The sequence below is a fragment of the Oncorhynchus mykiss genome, chromosome 12 (genome assembly GCF_057628025.1).
Source record: "Oncorhynchus mykiss isolate SJ-2025 chromosome 12, ASM5762802v1, whole genome shotgun sequence".
NCBI classification, from domain to species: Eukaryota; Metazoa; Chordata; class Actinopteri; order Salmoniformes; family Salmonidae; genus Oncorhynchus; species Oncorhynchus mykiss.
In genome coordinates, this window is record NC_143033.1 from 13042483 (window position 1) to 13063877 (window position 21395).

At 41.6% G+C, this 21395-nt stretch overlaps 1 protein-coding gene across 1 annotated transcript in view; it reads left to right on the top strand.

The window, feature by feature from the left end:
• The first annotated feature begins 324 nt into the window (after nt 1-324).
• The window catches only part of dbh (dopamine beta-hydroxylase (dopamine beta-monooxygenase)), a 48950-nt gene continuing 27879 nt past the window's right edge, over nt 325-21395 (top strand). The window contains exons 1-4 of the mRNA XM_036936939.2: nt 325-1121; nt 4897-5043; nt 14680-14937; nt 16356-16532. Coding sequence (XP_036792834.2) covers nt 756-1121; nt 4897-5043; nt 14680-14937; nt 16356-16532 — 948 coding nt within the window. The 5' untranslated portion in view covers nt 325-755. The remainder of the gene's footprint in view (nt 1122-4896; nt 5044-14679; nt 14938-16355; nt 16533-21395) is intronic.

Genomic DNA, 21395 nt, shown 5'->3' on the forward strand with positions numbered 1-21395 from the left:
TGATCAGACAGATAGCAACCAAGGTCAGAGTTTGAGCATCAGACTTCCCTTAAATCCAGCCATACATCCCCAATTGGCCTATGAGGCCAAAACCAGAGGAGATTGAATAGGCAATAAAACTCAGTTAGTCTGTCTGGATTGCCATTGATAATGTCCATGGTCCATTAGGATCAATTATGGACTGGCAGATGTCGAAAACCGTGCTTGACCCGAGGGCTTAATGAAAACAATTGAATTTTGGTCAACAAACATAATGTCGTTAAATTAGATAAAGAGTCAGGGGTCACATGGGATTTCCTTTAAAAGACTAGAAAGAGAATGAGAGGGATGAGACAGGTCGCAGAGACAGAGAGAGACACAGGCCAGAGGAGAGACACCAACCAAGAAGAGACAGGAAACAGAAAAAGAAGAAGACGGTGTTCGATGGCATTCAATCGAGAGAAAAAGAGACTAGTTGGAAAAAGATGAGGAACTGAGAAGACAGGATACTGTGAAAAAAACGGATAACCCACTAACCAGACATTGGCTTGAGGAACCACCTGGAGAAATAAGGAGAAAGAGAAGAGAGCGATACTGTGAAAAAACAACTGGTAGACAAGAGAATGAGAGGCACTTCAGATGCTCTTTGTGAGGACTGAGTTACACTGAGACTAACAGACCAAACAACCAACTAACCAACTCACCATCCTACTGACACCGGCTAACTGACCAACCGACTAACCAAGCCATCACCCAGACAATAGTCTCTGCACAGTATGCGCCTCTTCAACAAGAACCTGAGGCTGCAGGACGTGACTCTGATGTACCTGACCGTCTTAGCCACCCTGGTGGTGATCCTGGTAGCCTCCTACCAGGTAGATCCTGCTGCCAGCCCCTCCAGGGGAGGATCCACCCCAACCTCCACCTCCACACCGGTGCAGCTGCCCTACCATATGCCCCTGGACCCCCGCGGACACCTCCAGCTCTCTTGGAACATCTCCTACCCCCTCCAGGAGCTGTATCTGGAGGTGCGCTGCAGTGAGATGAAACATGGCCTGGTCCTGGGAATGTCCGACCGCGGGGAGCTCACCAACGCTGACCTGGTGGTCCTCTGGGACGACGGCCACCAGTCCTTCTTTGGGGTAAGGAAGTGGCATATTGTAAGGACAAGTCCTACTTTGGTGTAAAGAAGGGTACTAGTCCTAGTTTGGAGAAAGGAAGGGCCCTAGTCCTAGTTTGGAGAAAGGAAGGGCCCTAGTCCTAGTTTGGAGAAAGGAAGGGCACTAGTCCTAGTTTGGAGAAAGGAAGGGCCCTAGTCCTAGTTTGGAGAAAGGAAGGGCACTAGTCCTAGTTTGGAGAAAGGAAGGGCACTAGTCCTCGTTTGGAGAAAGGCAGGGCACTAGTCCTAGTTTGGAGAAAGGAAGGGTACTAATCCTAGTTTGGATAAAGGAAGGTCCCTAATCCTAGTTTGGGGTAAGGAAGGGCACTAGTCCTAGTTTGGAGAAAGGAAGGGTACTAATCCTAGTTTGGAGAAAGGAAGGGCCCTAATCCTAGTTTGGGGTAAGGAAGGGCACTAGTCCTAGTTTGGAGAAAGGAAGGGCACTAGTCCTCGTTTGGAGAAAGGCAGGGCACTAGTCCTAGTTTGGAGAAAGGAAGGGCACTAGTCCTCGTTTGGAGAAACGCAGGGCACTAGTCCTAGTTTGGAGAAAGGAAGGGCCCTAGTCCTAGTTTGGAGAAAGGAAGGGCACTAGTCCTAGTTTGGAGAAAGGAAGGGCCCTAGTCCTAGTTTGGAGAAAGGAAGGGCACTAGTCCTAGTTTGGAGAAAGGAAGTGCACTAGTCCTAGTTTGGAGAAAGGAAGTGCCCTAGTCCTAGTTTGCATCCAAATAACATTCTATTTCCTATGAGGTGACCTATTTTAAACCAGGGTTATGGTCAGAAGTAGTGTACTATATAGGGAATAGCATTTGGGTCCTGTTCTGTTGCTTTCAATAAGGGGTGCTTCTGCTAGTATAAGAGAGACAGTGGCTCAATGTGTTTCCAATGACTTGGCACGTTCATTAGAGAGTGTGATGTTTACCAAGGTTGAGGGCTTCATTCCCACATGGAAGGGATAATGCTGTAGCTCAGTGGTGTTTTCCTTATTCAATCTGATTCAGAGTGCAGTGCTGCCTACAGGGCAGAACAAATGTGAATGATTGCGTGAAAGAAAGAAAGCACAACGCCTAACCTTAACCAATTAGGATTACTTGCCTAAATTTAACCAATCCCATTTGTTTCTGCCCTCGAGGCAGAGCTGCCCCCAGAACAAGATTGAGTAAGAAACACGCCAATCTGCCACATTGTGGCTGGTACCCGTTATATTGCTTTACGTAAGAGCTGGTTCTGTTGATGGTAGACTGCCAGGCAGGATGTGTCCACATCATCCTAAAGTAGATAATAAATAAGGCCATTGAAATGGGCATTTGTTGCATATCAAACTTTTGACAAGATTAGGAATTAATAGATCCAAACTGCATGGACAAAAAAAGACATTGAATGTTGAATGTTGACATCATGTGAAAACCAATTTCAGGAAATGCTGTATACTCAATAAACTAGTAGAATCTTAAGATCATCCAAAAGTTTCCCCCCACCAAGGGAAAATATACTTTTCTCAAAATAAACATTTAATGTCTGCTAAATTTTGCAATGCTCTCAAAAGAACATCTCACTTTCCATGTGAGGACAGGAGTCTTATAATAGGAAGGAACGTCTGTCTGTCTATGTGGGATGAGATCCTCTTTCCAAGCCATATGTCTGTCTATGTGGGATGAGATCCTCTTCCCAGCCTACTGCCTGTCTATGTGGGATGAGATCCTCTATCCAAGCCATATGTCTGTCTATGTGGGATGATATCCTCTTTCCCAGCCTTAGGGAAAGGCTGTTGGGAGCATAAAGGTCACAATGGTGTGCCAGCCATTCACAGATTCTCTCTCTCTCTCTCTCTCTCTCTCTCTAATTCAAGGGGTTTTATTGGCATGGGAAACATGTGTTAACATTGCCAAAGCAAGTGAGGTAGATAATATACAAAAGTGAAATAAACAATAAAAAATAAAAATCTCTCTCTCTGTACTAATCTGCTGTGGGGCAGCACACATGCATTATACATCCCTTTTCACTCCTCCTGCCTCTGCCTGGACCTGTCCCTGGTCTGCCTGACTCTCTGCCTGGACCTGTCCCTGGTCTGCCTGACTCTCTGCCTGGACCCGTCCGCGGTCTGCATAACTCTCTGCCTGGTCCCGTCCCTGGTCTGCCTGACTCTCTGCCTGGACCCGTCCCTGGTCTGCCTGACTCTCTGCCTGGACCTGTCCCTGGTCTGCCTGACTCTCTGCCTGGACCCGTCCCTGGTCTGCCTGACTCTCTGCCTGGACCCGTCCGCGGTCTGCATAACTCTCTGCCTGGTCCCGTCCCTGGTCTGCCTGACTCTCTGCCTGGACCCGTCCCTGGTCTGCATAACTCTCTGCCTGGACCCGTCCCTGGTCTGCATAACTCACTGCCTGGACCCGTCCCTGGTCTGCCTTACACTCTGCCTGGACCCGTCCCTGGTCTGCATAACTCTCTGCCTGGACCCGTCCCTGGTCTGCATAACTCTCTGCCTGGACCCGTCCCTGGTCTGCATAACTCTCTGCCTGGACCCGTCCCTGGTCTGCATAACTCTCTGCCTGGACCCGTCCCTGGTCTGCATAACTCTCTGCCTGGACCCGTCCCTGGTCTGCCTTACACTCTGCCTGGACCCGTCCCTGGTCTGCCTGACTCTCTGCCTGGACCCGTCCCTGGTCTGCCTGACTCTCTGCCTGGACCCGTCCCTGGTCTGCATGACTCTCTGCCTGGACCCGTCCCTGGTCTGCCTGATTCTCTGCCTGGACCCGTCCCTGGTCTGCATAACTCTCTGCCTGGACCCGTCACTGGTCTGCCTGATTCTCTGCCTGGACCTGTCCCTGGTCTGCCTGATTCTCTGCCTGGACCCGTCCCTGGTCTGCCTGATTCTCTGCCTGGACCTGTCCCTGGTCTGCCTGACTCTCTGCCTGGACCTGTCCCTGATCTGCCTGACTCTCTGACTGGACCTGTCCCTGGTCTGCCTGATTCTCTGCCTGGACCTGTCCCTGGTCTGCCTGATTCTCTGCCTGCCTGATTCTCTGTGAAAAACTGGCTAGCTTCCTTCTGCGCCCTCTCTCCAAATTAATGTTGAATGGCCCCTCGAATCCCTGTACAAGGGAGTAGGTCCAAAAGGGAGAGATGAGTGGAGAGAGAGAGAGGGATGAAAGGGGAGAGAGGGGTGAGGGATGAGGATAGAGAGATAACTCAGAACTTCTGTTAAAATCCTAGAACCACTTTGGTCACAACAGCACAGCGAAACTGCTTCAAAATGGAGTCTGAGGCGCACAGAGCCTAACTAACTCTGACACATGGAGCGTTCCTGGTTAATTTGGGCTTTTTAATAAATGTGTGGCTACTTTGGAGTCTTTACACTTTGACCCAACCTCAAGCAATCATGCAAGGTGGAACAAACATGTATTGGATGGCTGGTTCTATTTCGATGCATTTTACATGCGAACGATGTGATTGGAGGAGACAGATTCAGTTGTTACCATTGGCTCCTGGGACTTGCATCTTGCACGCTCACTTGGCCATTGCTTGGCATCGCTGTCTCATAGGGTTGGTGTTAGGGTTAGATGTCACAGAATGTTTATGGAAATACATACTTGGCTGGCTGGGAGATCTCTAGGGTTCTTTAATTGCAATTGCCCAGCATGTGGATTGCTGCCCATAAAATTGATCTAGTATCTGTCTTTGTGTGTGTGTGTGTGTGTGCGTGCGTGTGTGTGTATTCGGACCTTTGTGTGTGTGTTTGTTTCTCTCTGTGTGTGTTACTCCAGGATGCGTGGAGTGACAGTCAGGGTCATGTGAGTCTGGACAGCCAACAGGACTACCAGCTGATGGACACCAGGCAGACACCTGAGGGATTCTCCCTGCTGTTCAAGAGACCCTTCAGCACCTGCGACCCCAGAGATTACATCATAGAGGTGAGAGACAGAGAGAGACACACACACAGGGGGAGAGGGTGAAAGAGAGAGAGAGGGAGTGAATCACTAAAACAATTCAGAAATACAATATGGAAAAAGAAGGAACAGCACGTCAGAAATCAGCTCAATGTAATTGAAGAATCCATAGTCTCTAACCATTTCTGGGAAAATTGGAAAACACTAAACAAACAACAACACAAATAATTATCTAGCCAAATTGGAGATGTATGGGTAAACCACTTCTCCAATATTTTTGGCTCTATAACAAAGAACAGCAAAAACATATACATGATCAAATACAAGTCTTAGAATCAACTATTAAAGACTACCGGAACCCACTGGATTCTCCAATTACCTTGAATGAGCTACAGGACAAAATAAAAACTCTCCAACCCAAAAAGGCCTGTGTTGTTGATGGTATCCTTAATGAAATTATCAAATATACAGACAACAAATTCCAATTGGCTATACTTAAACTCTTTAACATCATCCTTAGCTCTGGCATCTTCCCCAATATGTGGAACCAAGGACTGATTACACCAATCCACAAAAGTGGAGACAAACTTGACCCCAATAACTACCGTGGGATATGCATCAACAGTTACTTTGGGAGAATCCTCTGCATTTTCATTAACATTTTAATTGACTCCTACACTTCCTCAGTGAAAACAATATACTGAGCAAAAGTCAATTTAGCTTTTTACCAAATTATCGTACGACAGATCACGTATTAACCCTGCACACCCTAATTGACAAACAAACAAAGGCAAAGTCTTTTTAAAATATTTATTTAACTAGGCAAGTCAGTTAAGAACAAATTCTTATTTTCAATGACGGCCTAGAAACAGTGGGTTAACTGCCTTGTTCAGGGGCAGAACGACAGATTTTCACCTTGTCAGCTCGGGGGAATTGATTTTGCAATCTTTCGGTTACTAGTCCAATGCTCTAACCACTAGGCTACCTGCCGCCCCTTAATGCATTATTGATTTCAAAAAAGCCTTTGACTCAATTTGGCATGAGGGTCTGCTGTACAAATTGATGGAAAGCGGTGTTGGGGGAAAAACATATAACATTATGAAAGGCTAAAAGGCAAAAAACAAGACCCACAGGGCCGTGGGTTGAAACAAGGATGCAGCTTAAGCCCCACCCTCTTCAACTTATATATCAGCGAATTGGCGAGGGCACTAGAAAAGTCTGCAGCACCCGGCCTCACCCTACTAGAATCTGAAGTCAAATGTCTACTGTTTGCTGATGATCTGGTGCTTCTGTCACCAACCAATGAGGGCCTACAGCAGCATCTAGATCTTCTGCACAGATTCTGTCAGATCTGGGCCCTGACAGTAAATCTCAGTAAGACCAAAATAATGCTGTTCCAAAAAAGGTCCAGTCGCCAGGACCACAAATACAAATTCCATCTAGACACTGTTGCCCTAGAGCACACAAAAAACTATACATACATCGGCCGAAACATCAGCGCCACAGGTAACTTCCACAAAGCTGTGAACGATCTGAGAGACAAGGCAAGAAGGGCATTCTACACCATCAAAAGGAACATAATATTCAACATATCAATTAGGAGATACTTGAATCAGTTATAGAACCCATTGCCATTTATGGTTGTGAGGTCTGGGGTCCGCTCACCAACAAAGAATTCACAAAATGGGACAAACACCAAATTGAGACTCCGCATGCAGAATTCTGCAAAAATATCCTCCAGGAACACCAAATAATGCATGCAGAGCAGAATTAGGCCAATACCTGCTAATGATCAAAATCCAGAAAAGAGACGTTAAATTCTACAACCACCTAAAAGGAAGCGATTCCCAAACCTTCCATAACAAAGCCATCACCTACAGAGAGATGAACTTGTAGAAGAGTCCCCTAAGCAAGCTGGTTCTGGGGCTCTGTTCACAAACACAAACACACCCCACAGAGCCCCAGGACAGCAACACAATTAGACTCAACCGAATCATGAGAAAACAAAAATATAATTACTTGACACATTGGAAATAATTAACAAAAAAAACACGCAAACAAGAATGCTATTTGGCCCTAAACAGAGAGTACACAGTGGCAGAATACCTGACCACTGACTGACCCAAACTTAAGGAAAGCTTTGACTATGTACAGACTCAGTGAGCATAGCCTTGCTATTGAGAGAGGCCGCTGTGGGCAGACCTGGCTCTCAAGAGAAGACAGGCTATGTGCACACTGCCCACAAAATGAGGTGGAAACTGATCTGCACTTCCTAACCTCCTGCCCAATGTATGACCATATTAGAGACACATATTTCCCTCAGATTACACAGATCCACAAAGAATTCGAAAACAAATCCAATTTTGATAAACTCCCATATCTACTAGGGGAAATTCCAGTGTGCCATCACAGCAGCAAGATTTGTGACCTGTTGCCACAAGAAAAGGGCAACCAGTGAAGAACAAACACCATTGTAAATACAACCCATATTTATGCTTATTTATTTTCCCTTGTGTTCTTTAACCATTTGTACATTGTTACAACACTGTATGTATATGTATAATATGACATCTGTAATGTCTTTATTGTTTTGAAATTTCTGTATGTGTAATGTTTACTGTTAGTTTTTATTGTTTATTTCACTTTTGTATATTATCTACCTCACTTGCTTTGGCAATGTTAACACATGTTTCCCATGCCAATAAAGCCCCTTGAATTGAGAGAGAGAAAGAGAGAGACAGAGAGAGAGAGAGAGATCGAGAACATTATAGCAGGTGAAAAGAGAGAGACAAAGAGAGAACAGTATCAATCAAATGTATTTATATAGCCCTTCTTACATCAGCTGATATCTCAAAGTGCTGTACAGAAACCCAGCCTAAAACCCCAAACAGCAAGCAATGCAGGTGTAGAAGCACAGTGGCTAGGAAAAACTCCCTAGAAAGGCCAAAACCTAGGAAGAAACCTAGAGAGGAACCAGGCTATGAGGGGTGGCCAGTCCTCTTCTGGCTGTGCCGGTTTGAGATTCAAAATATGGCCAAGATGTTCAAATGTTCATAAATGACCAGCATGGTCAAATAATAATAATCACAGTAGTTGTCGAGGGGGCAGCAAGTCAGCACCTCAGGAGTAAATTGTCAGTTGGCTTTTCATAGCCGATCATTAAGAGTATCTCTACCACTCCTGCTGTTTCTAGAGTGTTGAAAACCGTAAGTCTGGGACAGGTAGCACGTCCGGTGAACAGGTCAGGGTTCCATAGCCACAGACAGAACAGTTGAAACTGGAGCAGCAGCACGGCCAGGTGGACTGGGGACAGCAAGGAGTCATTATGCCAAGTAGTCCTGAGGCATGGTCCTAGGGCTCTGGTCCTCCGGGAGAGAGAAAAAAAGAGAATTAGAGAGAGCATACATACATAAGTTCACACAGGACACCGGATAAGACAGGAGAAGTACTCCAGATATAACAGACTGACCCTAGCCCCCCGACACAAACTACTGCAGCATAAATACTGGAGGCTGAGACAGGAGGGATCAGGAGACACTGTGGCCCCATCCGATGATACCCCAGGACAGGGCCAAAGAGGCAGAATATAACCCCACCCACTTTGCCAAAGCACAGCCCCCACAACACTGGAGGGATATCTTCAACCACCAACTTACCATCCTGAGACAAGGCCGAGTATAGCCCTCCGCCACGGCACAACCCAAGGGGGGGCACCAAGCCAGACAGGAAGATCACGTCAGTGACTCAACCCACTCAAGTGACGCACCCCTCCTAGGGACGGCATGGTAGAGCACCAGTAAGCCAGTGACTCAGCCCCTGTAATAGGGTTAGAGGCAGAGAATCCCAGTGGAGAGAGGGGAACTGACCAGGCAGAGACAGCAAGGGCGGTTTGTTGCTCCAGAGGATTTCCGTTCACCTTCACACTCATGGGCCAGACTACACTCAATCATATGACCCACTGAAGAGATGAGTCTTCAGTAAAGACTTAAAGGTTGAGACCGAGTCTGCATCTCTCACATGGGTAGGCAGACCATTCCATAAAAATGGAGCTCTATAGGAGAAAGCCATGCCTCCAGCTGTTTGCTTAGAAATTCTAGGGACAATTAGGAGGCCTGCGTCTTGTGACTGTAGCGTACGTGTAGGTATTTACTGCAGGACCAAATCGGAAAGATAGGTAGGAGCAAGCCCATGTAATGTTTTGTAGATTAGCAGTAAAACCTTGAAATCAGCCCTTAATTTTTTGGGGTTCTAGTCAGGATTCTAGTAGCCGTATTTAGCGCTAACTGAAGTTTATTTAGTGCTTTATCCGGGTAGCCGGAAAGTAGAGCATTGCAGTAGTCTAACCTAGAAGTAACAAAAGCATGGATACATTTTTCTGCATCATTTTTGGACAGAAAGTTTCTGATTTTTGCAATGTTACTTAGACAGAAAAAAGCTGTCCTTGTAACAGTCTTGATATGTTCGTCAAAAGAGAGATCAGGGTCCAGAGTAACACTGAGATCCTTCACATTTTTATTTGAGACAACTGTACAACCATCAAGATTAATTGTCAGAATCAACAGAAGATCTCTTTGTTTCTTGGGACCTAGAACAACTATCTCTGTTTTGTCCGAGTTTAAAAGTAGAACGTTTGCAGCCATCACTTCCTTATGTCTGAAACACAGGCTTCTAGCGAGGGCAATTTTGGGGCTTCACCATGTTTCATTAAAATGTACAGCTGTGTGTCATCTGCATAGCAGTGAAAGTTAACATTATGTTTTCGAATGACATCCAAGAGGTAAAATATATAGTGAGAACAATAGCGGTCCTAAAACGGAACACCAAAATGTACTGCATACTGGACCCTATTCCAACTAAACTACTGAAAGAGCTGCTTCCAACTAGCTCCCTGGTATACAGAAAATACCCGAGCTCTGAAGCAAGCTTCCAGAAAATTGGAACGGAAATGACGCAGAGCGAGGGGATTTATACTAACGTTACTATCTGTACTTACTGGTGGCACAGACACTGTTTCATCCTTTCATACACTGAAATTACCCTTGCCTAACGTAAGGCGATCGTTCTCCTGTTTATTATGAGTACAGCGACTGCAATTAGAAGGCATCATGTTAATGTTACTACTTAGCTTTGGCTGTTGGAGGTCCTGACGAACCACGTCCAGATAAAGTGTCCGGAGTGAAAAAGTTGAATGAAAAAAAAAGTTGAGTGAGGGAAAAACAAAAAATATAAATGATAATTAAAATGTAAATCCGTAAAGTTGTCAGGTAGCAAAGTAAGGTTGGCAACAAAACGCACAGCAACACGTAAACAAGTATAGCAGGTGAAAAGAGAGACAGATAGAGAACAGTATAGCAGGTGAAAAGAGAGACAGATAGAGAACAGTATAGCAGTTGAAAAGAGAGACAGATAGAGAACAGTATAGCAGGTGAAAAGAGAGAGACAGATAGAGAACAGTATAGCAGGTGAAAAGAGAGACAGATAGAGAACAGTATAGCAGGTGAAAAGAGAGAGAGATAGAGAACAGTATAGCAGGTGAAAAGAGAGAGACAGATAGAGAACAGTATAGCAGGTGAAAAGAGAGAGACAGATAGAGAACAGTATAGCAGGTGAAAAGAGAGACAGATAGAGAACAGTATAGCAGGTGAAAAGAGAGAGAGATAGAGAACAGTATAGCAGGTGAAAAGAGAGAGACAGATAGAGAACAGTATAGCAGGTGAAAAGAGAGACAGATAGAGAACAGTATAGCAGGTGAAAAGAGAGAGAGATAGAGAACAGTATAGCAGGTGAAAAGAGAGAGACAGATAGAGAACAGTATAGCAGGTGAAAAGAGAGACAGATAGAGAACAGTATAGCAGGTGAAAAGAGAGAGACAGATAGAGAACAGTATAGCAGGTGAAAAGAGAGACAGATAGAGAACAGTATAGCAGGTGAAAAGAGAGACAGATAGAGAACAGTATAGCAGTTGAAAAGAGAGACAGATAGAGAACAGTATAGCAGGTGAAAAGAGAGACAGATAGAGAACAGTATAGCAGGTGAAAAGAGAGACAGATAGAGAACAGTATAGCAGTTGAAAAGAGAGACAGATAGAGAACAGTATAGCAGGTGAAAAGAGAGACAGATAGAGAACAGTATAGCAGGTGAAAAGAGAGACAGATAGAGAACAGTATAGCAGGTGAAAAGAGAGACAGATAGAGAACAGTATAGCAGTTGAAAAGAGAGAGACAGAGAGAGAGACAGAGAGAGACCGAGAGAAAGAGAGAGAGAGACAGAGAGAGAGAGACAGAGAGAGACAGAGAGAGACAGAGAGACAGACAGAGAGAGGACAGTATATCAGATGAAAAGAGAGAGACAGAGAGAGGACAGTATAGCAGGTGAAAAGAGAGAGACAGAGAGAGAGACAGAGAGAGACAGAGAGAGGCCAGTATAGCAGGTGAAAAGAGAGAGACAGAGAGAGGACAGTATAGCAGGTGAAAAGAGAGAGACAGAGAGAGAGACAGAGAGAGGACAGTATAGCAGGTGAAAAGAGAGAGACAGAGAGAGAAAGAGAGAGGACAGTTTGGCAGGTGAAAAGAGAGAGACAGAGAGAGACAGTATAGTAGGTGAAAAGAGAGAGACAGAGAGAGAAACAGAGAGACAGAGAGAGGACAGTGTAGCAGGTGAAAAGAGAGAGAGAGAGAGAGACAGAGAGAGGACAGTATAGCAGGTGAAAGAGAGAGACAGAGAGACAGAGAGAGAGACAGAGAGAGACAGAGAGAGGACAGCATAGCAGGTGAAAAAAGAGAGACAGAGAGAGATAGAGAGAGGACAGTATAGCAGGTGAAAAGAGAGAGACAGAGAGACAGAGAGAGAGACAGAGAGAGACAGAGAGAGACAGAGACAGAGACAGAGAGAGACAGAGAGAGAGACAGAAAGAGACAGAGAGAGACAGAGAGAGACAGAGAGAGGACAGTATAACAGGTGAAAAGAGAGAGAGAGAGAGGACAGTATAGCAGGTGAAAAGAGAGAGACAGAGAGACAGAGAGAGAGACAGAGAGAGACAGAGAGAGGACAGTATAGCAGGTGAAAAGAGAGAGACAGAGAGGACAGTATAGCAGGTGAAAAGAGAGAGACAGAGAGAGACAGAGAGAGACAGAGAGAGAGACAGAGTGAGGCAGAGAGAGGACAGTATAGCAGGTGAAAAGAGAGAGACAGAGAGAGAGACAGAGAGAGGACAGTATAGCAGGTGAAAAGAGAGAGAGAGAGAGAGAGACAGAGAGAGAGACAGAGAGAGGACAGTATAGCAGGTGAAAAGAGAGAGACAGAGAGAGACAGAGAGAGGACAGTATAGCAGGTGAAAAGAGAGACACAGAGAGAGGACAGTATAGCAAGTGAAAAGAGAGAGACAGAGAGAGGACACTATAGCAGTATAGTAGGTGAAAAGAGAGAGACAGAGAGAGAGACAGAGAGACAGAGAGAGGACAGTGTAGCAGGTGAAAAGAGAGAGAGAGAGACAGAGAGAGGACAGTATAGCAGGTGAAAAGAGAGAGACAGAGAGACAGAGAGAGAGACAGAGAGAGACAGAGAGAGGACAGTATAGCAGGTGAAAAGAGAGAGACAGAGAGAGACAGTATAGTAGGTGAAAAGAGAGAGACAGAGAGAGAGACAGAGAGACAGAGAGAGGACAGTGTAGCAGGTGAAAAGAGAGAGACAGAGAGAGAAAGAGAGAGGACAGTATAGCAGGTGAAAAGATAGAGACAGAGAGAGACAGTATAGTAGGTGAAAAGAGAGAGACAGAGAGAGAGACAGAGAGACAGAGAGAGGACAGTGTAGCAGGTGAAAAGAGAGAGACAGAGAGAGAAAGAGAGAGGACAGTATAGCAGGTGAAAAGAGAGAGACAGAGAGACAGATAGAGAGACAGAGAGAGACAGAGAGAGGACAGCATAGCAGGTGAAAAAAGAGAGACAGAGAGAGACAGAGAGAGGACAGTATAGCAGGTGAAAAGAGAGAGACAGAGAGACAGAGAGAGAGACAGAGAGAGACAGAGAGAGACAGAGACAGAGACAGAGAGAGACAGAGAGAGAGACAGAAAGAGACAGAGAGAGGACAGTATAGCAGGTGAAAAGAGAGAGACAGAGAGAGAAAAAAGAGCCGTTAAATTCTACAACCACCTAAAAGGAAGTGATTCACAAACCTTCCATAACAAAGCCATCACCTACAGAGAGATGAACCTGGAGAAGAGTCCCCTAAGCAAGCTGGTCCTGGGGCTCTGTTCACAAACACAAACACACCCTACAGAGCCCCAGGACAACAGCACAATTAGACCCAACCAAATCATGAGAAAACAAAAAGATAATTACTTGACACATTGGAAAGAATTAACAAAAAAACAGAGCAAACTAGAATGCTATTTGGCCCTAAACAGAGAGTACACAGCGGCAGAATACCTGACCACTGTGACTGACCCAAAATTAAGGAAAGCTTTGACTATGTACAGACTCAGTGAGCATAGCCTTGCTATTGAGAAAGGCCGCCGTAGGCAGACATGGCTCTCAAGAGAAGACAGGCTATGTGCTCACTGCCCACAAAATGAGGTGGAAACTGAGCTGCACTTCCTAACCTCCTGCCCAATGTATGACCATATTAGAGAGACATATTTCCCTCAGATTACACAGATCCACAAAGAATTCGAAAACAAATCCAAATTTGAAAAACTCCCATATCTACTGGGTGAAATTCCACAGTGTGCCATCACAGCAGCAAGATTTGTGACCTGTTGCCACGAGAAAAGGGCAACCAGTGAAGAACACACACCATTGTAAATACAACCCATATTTATGCTTATTTATTTTATCTTGTGTCCTTTAACCATTTGTACATTGTTAAAACACTGTATATATATATATAATATGACATTTGTAATGTCTTTACTGTTTTGAAACCTCTGTATGTGTAATGTTTACTGTTAATTTTTGTTGTTTTTCACTTTATATTTTCACTTTGTATGTTGTCTACCTCACTTGCTTTGGCAATGTTAACACATGTTTCCCATGCCAATAAAGCCCTTGAATTGAATTGAATTGAATTGAATTGAATTGAGAGACAGAGAGAGACAGAGAGAGGACAGTGTAACAGGTGAAAAGAGAGAGACAGAGAGAGGACAGTATAGCAGGTGAAAAGAGAGAGACAGAGAGACAGAGAGAGAGACAGAGAGAGACAGAGAGAGGACAGTATAGCAGGTGAAAAGAGAGAGACAGAGAGGACAGTATAGCAGGTGAAAAGAGAGAGACAGAGAGAGACAGAGAGAGACAGACAGAGAGACAGAGTGAGACAGAGAGAGGACAGTATAGCAGGTGAAAAGAGAGAGACAGAGAGAGAGACAGAGAGAGGACAGTATAGCAGGTGAAAAGAGAGAGAGAGAGAGAGACAGAGAGAGAGACAGAGAGAGGACAGTATAGCAGGTGAAAAGAGAGAGACAGAGAGAGACAGAGAGAGGACAGTATAGCAGGTGAAAAGAGAGACACAGAGAGAGGACAGTATAGCAAGTGAAAAGAGAGAGACAGAGAGAGGACACTATAGCAGGTGAAAACAGAGAGACAGAGAGAGACAGAGAGAGGACAGTATAGCAGGTGAAAAGCGGTAAAGAGAGGAATAATAAAGACGGTGCTTGGTTCTGATTGGCAGGAGGGTACTGTTCACCTGATCTACGGAGTGTTGGATCAGCCAATCCGCTCGCTCCAGCAGCTCAACCTGTCCCAGATTGAGACGGGAGTGCAGAGGGCCCTCCTGCTGCGCCCAGACACCCCACCCCCCTCCCTGCCCCGAGACGTACAAACCCTGGAGGTCCGGACCCCCGACATCACCATCCCCACCCAGGAGACCACCTACTGGTGCCACATCTTCCAACTGACACCCAACATGCCCAAGAACCACATTGTCATGGTAAACCGCTAAACCTAGTCCTTTTCAATTATGGAACCAGAATTAGAATGACATTTCGTTATTCCATAGAATTAGAATGACATTTAGTTATTTCATAGAATTAGAATGACATTTAGTTATTCCATAGAATTAGAATGCCATTTAGTTATTCCATAGAATTAGAATGACATTTAGTTATTCCATAGAATTAGAATGACATTTAGTTATTCCATAGAATTAGAATGACATTTAGTTATTCCATAGAATTAGAATGACATTTAGTAGCTCCATAAAATTAGAATGACATTTAGAAACTCCATAGAATTAGAATGACATTCAGTAGCTCCATAGAATTAGAATGACATTTAGTAGCTCCATAGAACTAGAATGACATTTAGTAATTCCATAGAATTAGAATGACATTTAGTAGCTCCATAGAATTAGAATTACGTTTAGTAGCTCCATAGAATTAGAATGACATTTAGTTATTCCATAGAATTAGAATGACATTTAGTAGCTCCATAGAATTAGAATGACATTTAGTAGCTCCATAGAATTAGAATGACATTTAGTTATTCCATAGAATTAGAATGACATTTAGTTATTCCATAGAATTAGAATGACATTGAGTAATTCCATAGAATTAGAATGACATTTAGTTATTCCATAGAATTAGAATGACATTTAGTTATTCCATACAATTAGAATGACATTTAGTTATTCCATAGAATTAGAATGACATTGAGTAATTCTATACATTTAGAATGAAATTTAGTTATTCCATAGAATTAGAATGACATTTAGTTATTCCATAGAATTAGAATGACATTTAGTAGCTCCATAGAATTAGAATGACATTGAGTAATTCCATACAATTAGAATGACATTTAGTTATTCCATAGAATTAGAATGACATTTAGTAGCTCCATAGAATTAGAATGACATTTAGTTATTCCATACAATTAGAATGACATTTAGTAATTCCATAGAATTAGAATGACATTTAGTTATTCCATAGAATTAGAATGACATTTAGTAGCTCCATAGAATTAGAATGACATTTAGTTATTCCATAAAATTAGAATGACATTTAGTAATTCCATAGAATTAGAATGACATTTAGTTATTCCATAGAATTAGAATGACATTTAGTTATTCTATTAGGATTATTCTCAGTAATTATATTTCTATGGATGGAACCATCGAGTCCAATTCCATCAAACCCTGGTCCCTAGGCATTCGATATAGACTTGGATAAGTGTATGAATGTAATCAACATGACAATATCCCTCCCATCCTTATTGCTTAGCCCTACCCAATCCTTGGGAATGGCAATGAGTTTGAAAATCACAACAGTAGAGTCAATACCAATCAATCTCCACCTCTTCTTTCCTCCTCCTCCTCCTCCTCCTCCTCCATCTTCATCACCCCCACCCCAGTATGAGTCGGTGGTAACCCCTGGTAACGAGGCCATAGTGCACCACATGGAAGTGTTTGAGTGTTCTCCTGAGATGAGTACAGTCCCACAGTACAGCGGGTCCTGTGACTCCAAGATGAAGCCCGCCAGCCTCAACTACTGTCGCCATGTTCTGGCGGCCTGGGCTATGGGGGCTAAGGTAATACACACACAGACACCAGAACTGGGTTCAAATAGTATTCCCTTTTTTTCAAGTGCTTACAGTGCCTTCAGAAAGTATTCACACCCCTTGACCTTTTCTACATTTTGTTGTGTTACAGCCTGAATTTAAAAAATATTAAATGTAGATTGTTTTGTTGTCTCTGGCCTAAACACAATACTCTATACTGTCAAACTGGAATGATGTTCTGAGAAATGTTTACAAATTAATTAAAAATGAAAAGCTGAAATGTCTTGGGTCAATAAGTATTCAACCCCTTTGTTATGGCAAGCTTAAAAAATGTTCTGGAGTAAAAATGTGCTTAACAAGTCACATAATAAGTTGCATGGACAATAATAGTGTTTCACATTATTTTTTCATGACTACCTCATCTCTGTACCCCACACATACAATTATCTGTAAGGTCCCTCAGTCATGCAGTGAATTTCAAACACAGATTCAACCACAAAGACCAGGGAGGTTTTCCAATGCCTCGCAAAGAAGGGCCCCTATTGGTAGATGGGTAAACTATAAAATAAAAAAATGCAGACATTGAATATCCCTTTGAGCACGGTGAAGTTATTAATTACACTTTGGATATTGTATCAATGTACACAGTCACTACACAGATACAGGCGCCCTTCTTAACTCAGCAGCCGGAGAGACAGGAAACCGCTCAGGGATTTCACTATGAGAACAATGGTGACTTTAAAACAGTTAGAGTTTAATGGCTGTGATACGAGAAAACTGAGGATGGATCAGCATGTTAAACACTATTATTGCACAGAGAGTGAGTCCATGCAACTTATTATGTGACTTTAACTTACTCCTGAACTTATGTAGGCTTGTTATAACAAAGGAGTTGAATAGACTCAAGACATTCCAGCTTTAATATTATGGGGTATTGTGTGTAGGCTGTAACACAACAAAATGTGGAAAAAGTCAAGGGGCGTGAATACTGTCTGAAGGCACTATAGGCACACTGACACTTTGAGGGCATAATTGGTTAACATAGTAAAATCCTGAACAGTAAGAGCCTGCTGTTCAATTCTTTCCATATTGAACACAGACATTTCAACCAGGTAAGTCACAGTAGTAGAGAGGCAGGGTGGTAAAGTCTGAGAGACTAGAGATCCACAGAAACAGAGACAAACGGAGGAAAAAACTCAGAGAAACCATGAAAGCGTCAGAGAATGTTACTAGGAAAATACCTATCTCTGAATAATGTCATGTCTGGTTCAATAGAAGTATGTTTTGATGAGAGCAGGGAAGCAGTCTCTAGAGGAGCTGGTGCATGGTGGTGAAACGAGAGGAGAGGAGCGTGTGTGTGTGTGTTTGTATGTGCCTCTGTGCATTGGTGTGTGTGTGCATGTGTCAGTTTGTGAATATCTGTGTGTGTGTGTGTGTGTGTGTGTGTGTGTGTGTGTGTGTGTGTGTGTGTGTGTGTGTGTGTGTGTGTGTGTGTGTGTGTGTGTGTGTGTGTGTGTGTGTGTCTGTGAGTGTGGGAATCTGTGTGAGTGTGAGTGTGGGAATCTGTGTGAGTGTGTGTGTGTGTGAGTGAGTGAGTGAGTGAGTGAGTGAGTGAGTGAGTGAGTGAGTGAGTGAGTGTGTGTGTGTGTGTGTGTGTGTGTGTGTGTGTGTCAGAGTGAGTGAGTGAGTGTGTGTGTGTGTGTGTGTGTACGTGATAGTGTGCGAGAGTGTGTGTGAGTGTGTGTGTGTGTGTGTGTGTGTGTGTGTGTGTGTGTGTGTGTGTGTGTGTGTGTGTTTGTGTGTGTGTTCATGTAGGTGGTGGTGATGCTCTGGGATGTGTGAAGCAGAGGAAGACACATCTTACTGGATAAGAATCACATCACAGCCAGAGAACTGGTGCCTAGTGCCAAGCCTCTGAGCCCTCCCATTGGATTAGCAGACGGCGAAAACAAAACAGAAATCATGTGTTCTGCTGAGTGGCGAGGGTAGAAGCAGAGCTGGAGAGATGAGATTAGCTAGGAAATATACAGGCCTGTTCAGATTTAGCACATTCTGGATCCCACACACATCTAAAGGGAAATCTGGCATTATAAAAGAAGGGAGGCGAAAGAAGAGGAGGAAGGCGAGAAAAAGAAAGAGAGAGGGAAGAGAGAGATAGGGGAGAGTGTGGAGGAGGAGGAGGACGATGAGGAGGAAGAGAAAGACCAGTTATGTAAAATAGTCCTAGGGATGCTGCCAGGCCGGGGGAGAGAAACGATTCACAAGCTCTCCTCTCCTCTCCGGAATGCTAATAAGATTGATATGAAAATAAGTTTTTATCTCCAAAAGTATTTTTGTTTAATCGTCTATCTCTTTTATGAACAGATCCTCAGAACACGTTAGGGGAACATATACCATAGAGATGTATAGTGATGAATGTAGAAGATAGAAATAGAGACAAACAGACTCGGTGCTGTTTTAGTCTTCTCTGGATCAATAAGAGCTATTTCCTTCCTGCGTTGGCTGAAACTCCTACTTTTATGGTGGATGATTCACATGTCCAAAAAATTATATGTTCAATGATAAAATAACATGATGTTCAATGATAAATAACATGATGTTCAATGATAAAAAATAACACGATGTTCAATGATAAAAAATAACACGATGTTCAATGAGAAAAATAACATGATGTTCAATGATAAAATAACGTGATGTTCGATGATAAATAACATGATGTTCAATGATAAAAATAACACGATGTTCAATGATAAAATAACATGATGTTCAATGATAAAATAACATGATGTTCAATGATAAAATAACGTGATGTTAAATGATAAAATAATGTGATGTTCTATGATAAAATAATGTGATGTTAAATGATAAAATAACATGATGTTCAATGATAAAATAACACGATGTTCAATGATAAAATAACGTGATGTTCAATGATAAAATAACATGATGTTCAATGATAAAATAACACGATGTTCAATGATAAAATAACGTGATGTTCAATGATAAAATAACATGATGTTCAATGATAAAATAACATGATGTTCAATGATAAAATAACACAATGTTCAATGATAAAATAACGTGATGTTCAATGATAAAATAACATGATGTTCAATGATAAAATAACATGATGTTCAATGATGAAATAGCACGATGTTCAATGATAAAATAACGTGATGTTCAATGATAAAATAACGTGATGTTCAATGATAAAATAACACGATGTTCAATGATAAAATAACGTGATGTTCAATGATAAAATAACACGATGTTCAATGATAAAATAACGTGATGTTAAATGATAAAATAATGTGATGTTCTATGATAAAATAACGTGATGTTAAATGATAAAATAACATGATGTTCAATGATAAAATAACACGATGTTCAATGATAAAATAACACAATGTTCAATGATAAAATAACATGATGTTCAATGATAAAATAACACGATGTTCAATGATCAAATAACGTGATGTTCAATGATAAAATAACACGATGTTCAATGATAAAATAACGTGATGTTAAATGATAAAATAATGTGATGTTCTATGATAAAATAACACAATGTTCAATGATAAAATAACGTGATGTTAAATGATAAAATAATGTGATGTTCTATGATAAAATAACATGATGTGGAATGATAAAAAAAATATGTTAAATGATAAAAAATAACATGATGTTAAATTGTAAAAATAATGTGACGTTCACAATGATAAAAATAAATGTGATGTTCAATTCTAAAAATAACGTGATGTTCAATGATAAAATAACGTAATGTTCAATGACAAAAATAACGTGATGTTCAATGATAAGATAACGTAATGTTCAATGACAAAAATAATGTGATGTTCAATTATAAAACTAATGTGATGTTCCCAATGATAAAAATAATGTGATGTTCAATGATAAAAATAATGTGATGTTCAATGATAAAATAACGTGATGTTCAATGATAAAATAACATGATGTTCAATGATAAAATAACATGATGTTCAATGATAAAATAACACGATGTTCAATGCTAAAATAGCACGATGTTCAATGATAAAATAACGTGATGTTCAATTATAAAATAACGTGATGTTCAATGATAAAATAACACGATGTTCAATGATAAAATAACGTGATGTTCAATTATAAAATAACACGATGTTCAATGATAAAATAACGTGATGTTAAATGATAAAATAATGTGATGTTCTATGATAAAATAACGTGATGTTAAATGATAAAATAACATGATGTTCAATGATAAAATAACACGATGTTCAATGATAAAATAACACAATGTTCAATGATAAAATAACATGATGTTCAATGATAAAATAACACGATGTTCAATGATCAAATAACGTGATGTTCAATGATAAAATAACACGATGTTCAATGATAAAATAACGTGATGTTAAATGATAAAATAATGTGATGTTCTATGATAAAATAACACAATGTTCAATGATAAAATAACGTGATGTTAAATGATAAAATAATGTGATGTTCTATGATAAAATAACATGATGTGGAATGATAAAAAAAATATGTTAAATGATAAAAAATAACATGATGTTAAATTGTAAAAATAATGTGACGTTCACAATGATAAAAATAAATGTGATGTTCAATTCTAAAAATAACGTGATGTTCAATGATAAAATAACGTAATGTTCAATGACAAAATAACGTGATGTTCAATGATAAGATAACGTGATGTTAAATGATAAAATAATGTGATGTTCTATGATAAAATAACGTGATGTTAAATGATAAAATAACATGATGTTCAATGATAAAATAACACGATGTTCAATGATAAAATAACACAATGTTCAATGATAAAATAACATGATGTTCAATGATAAAATAACACGATGTTCAATGATCAAATAA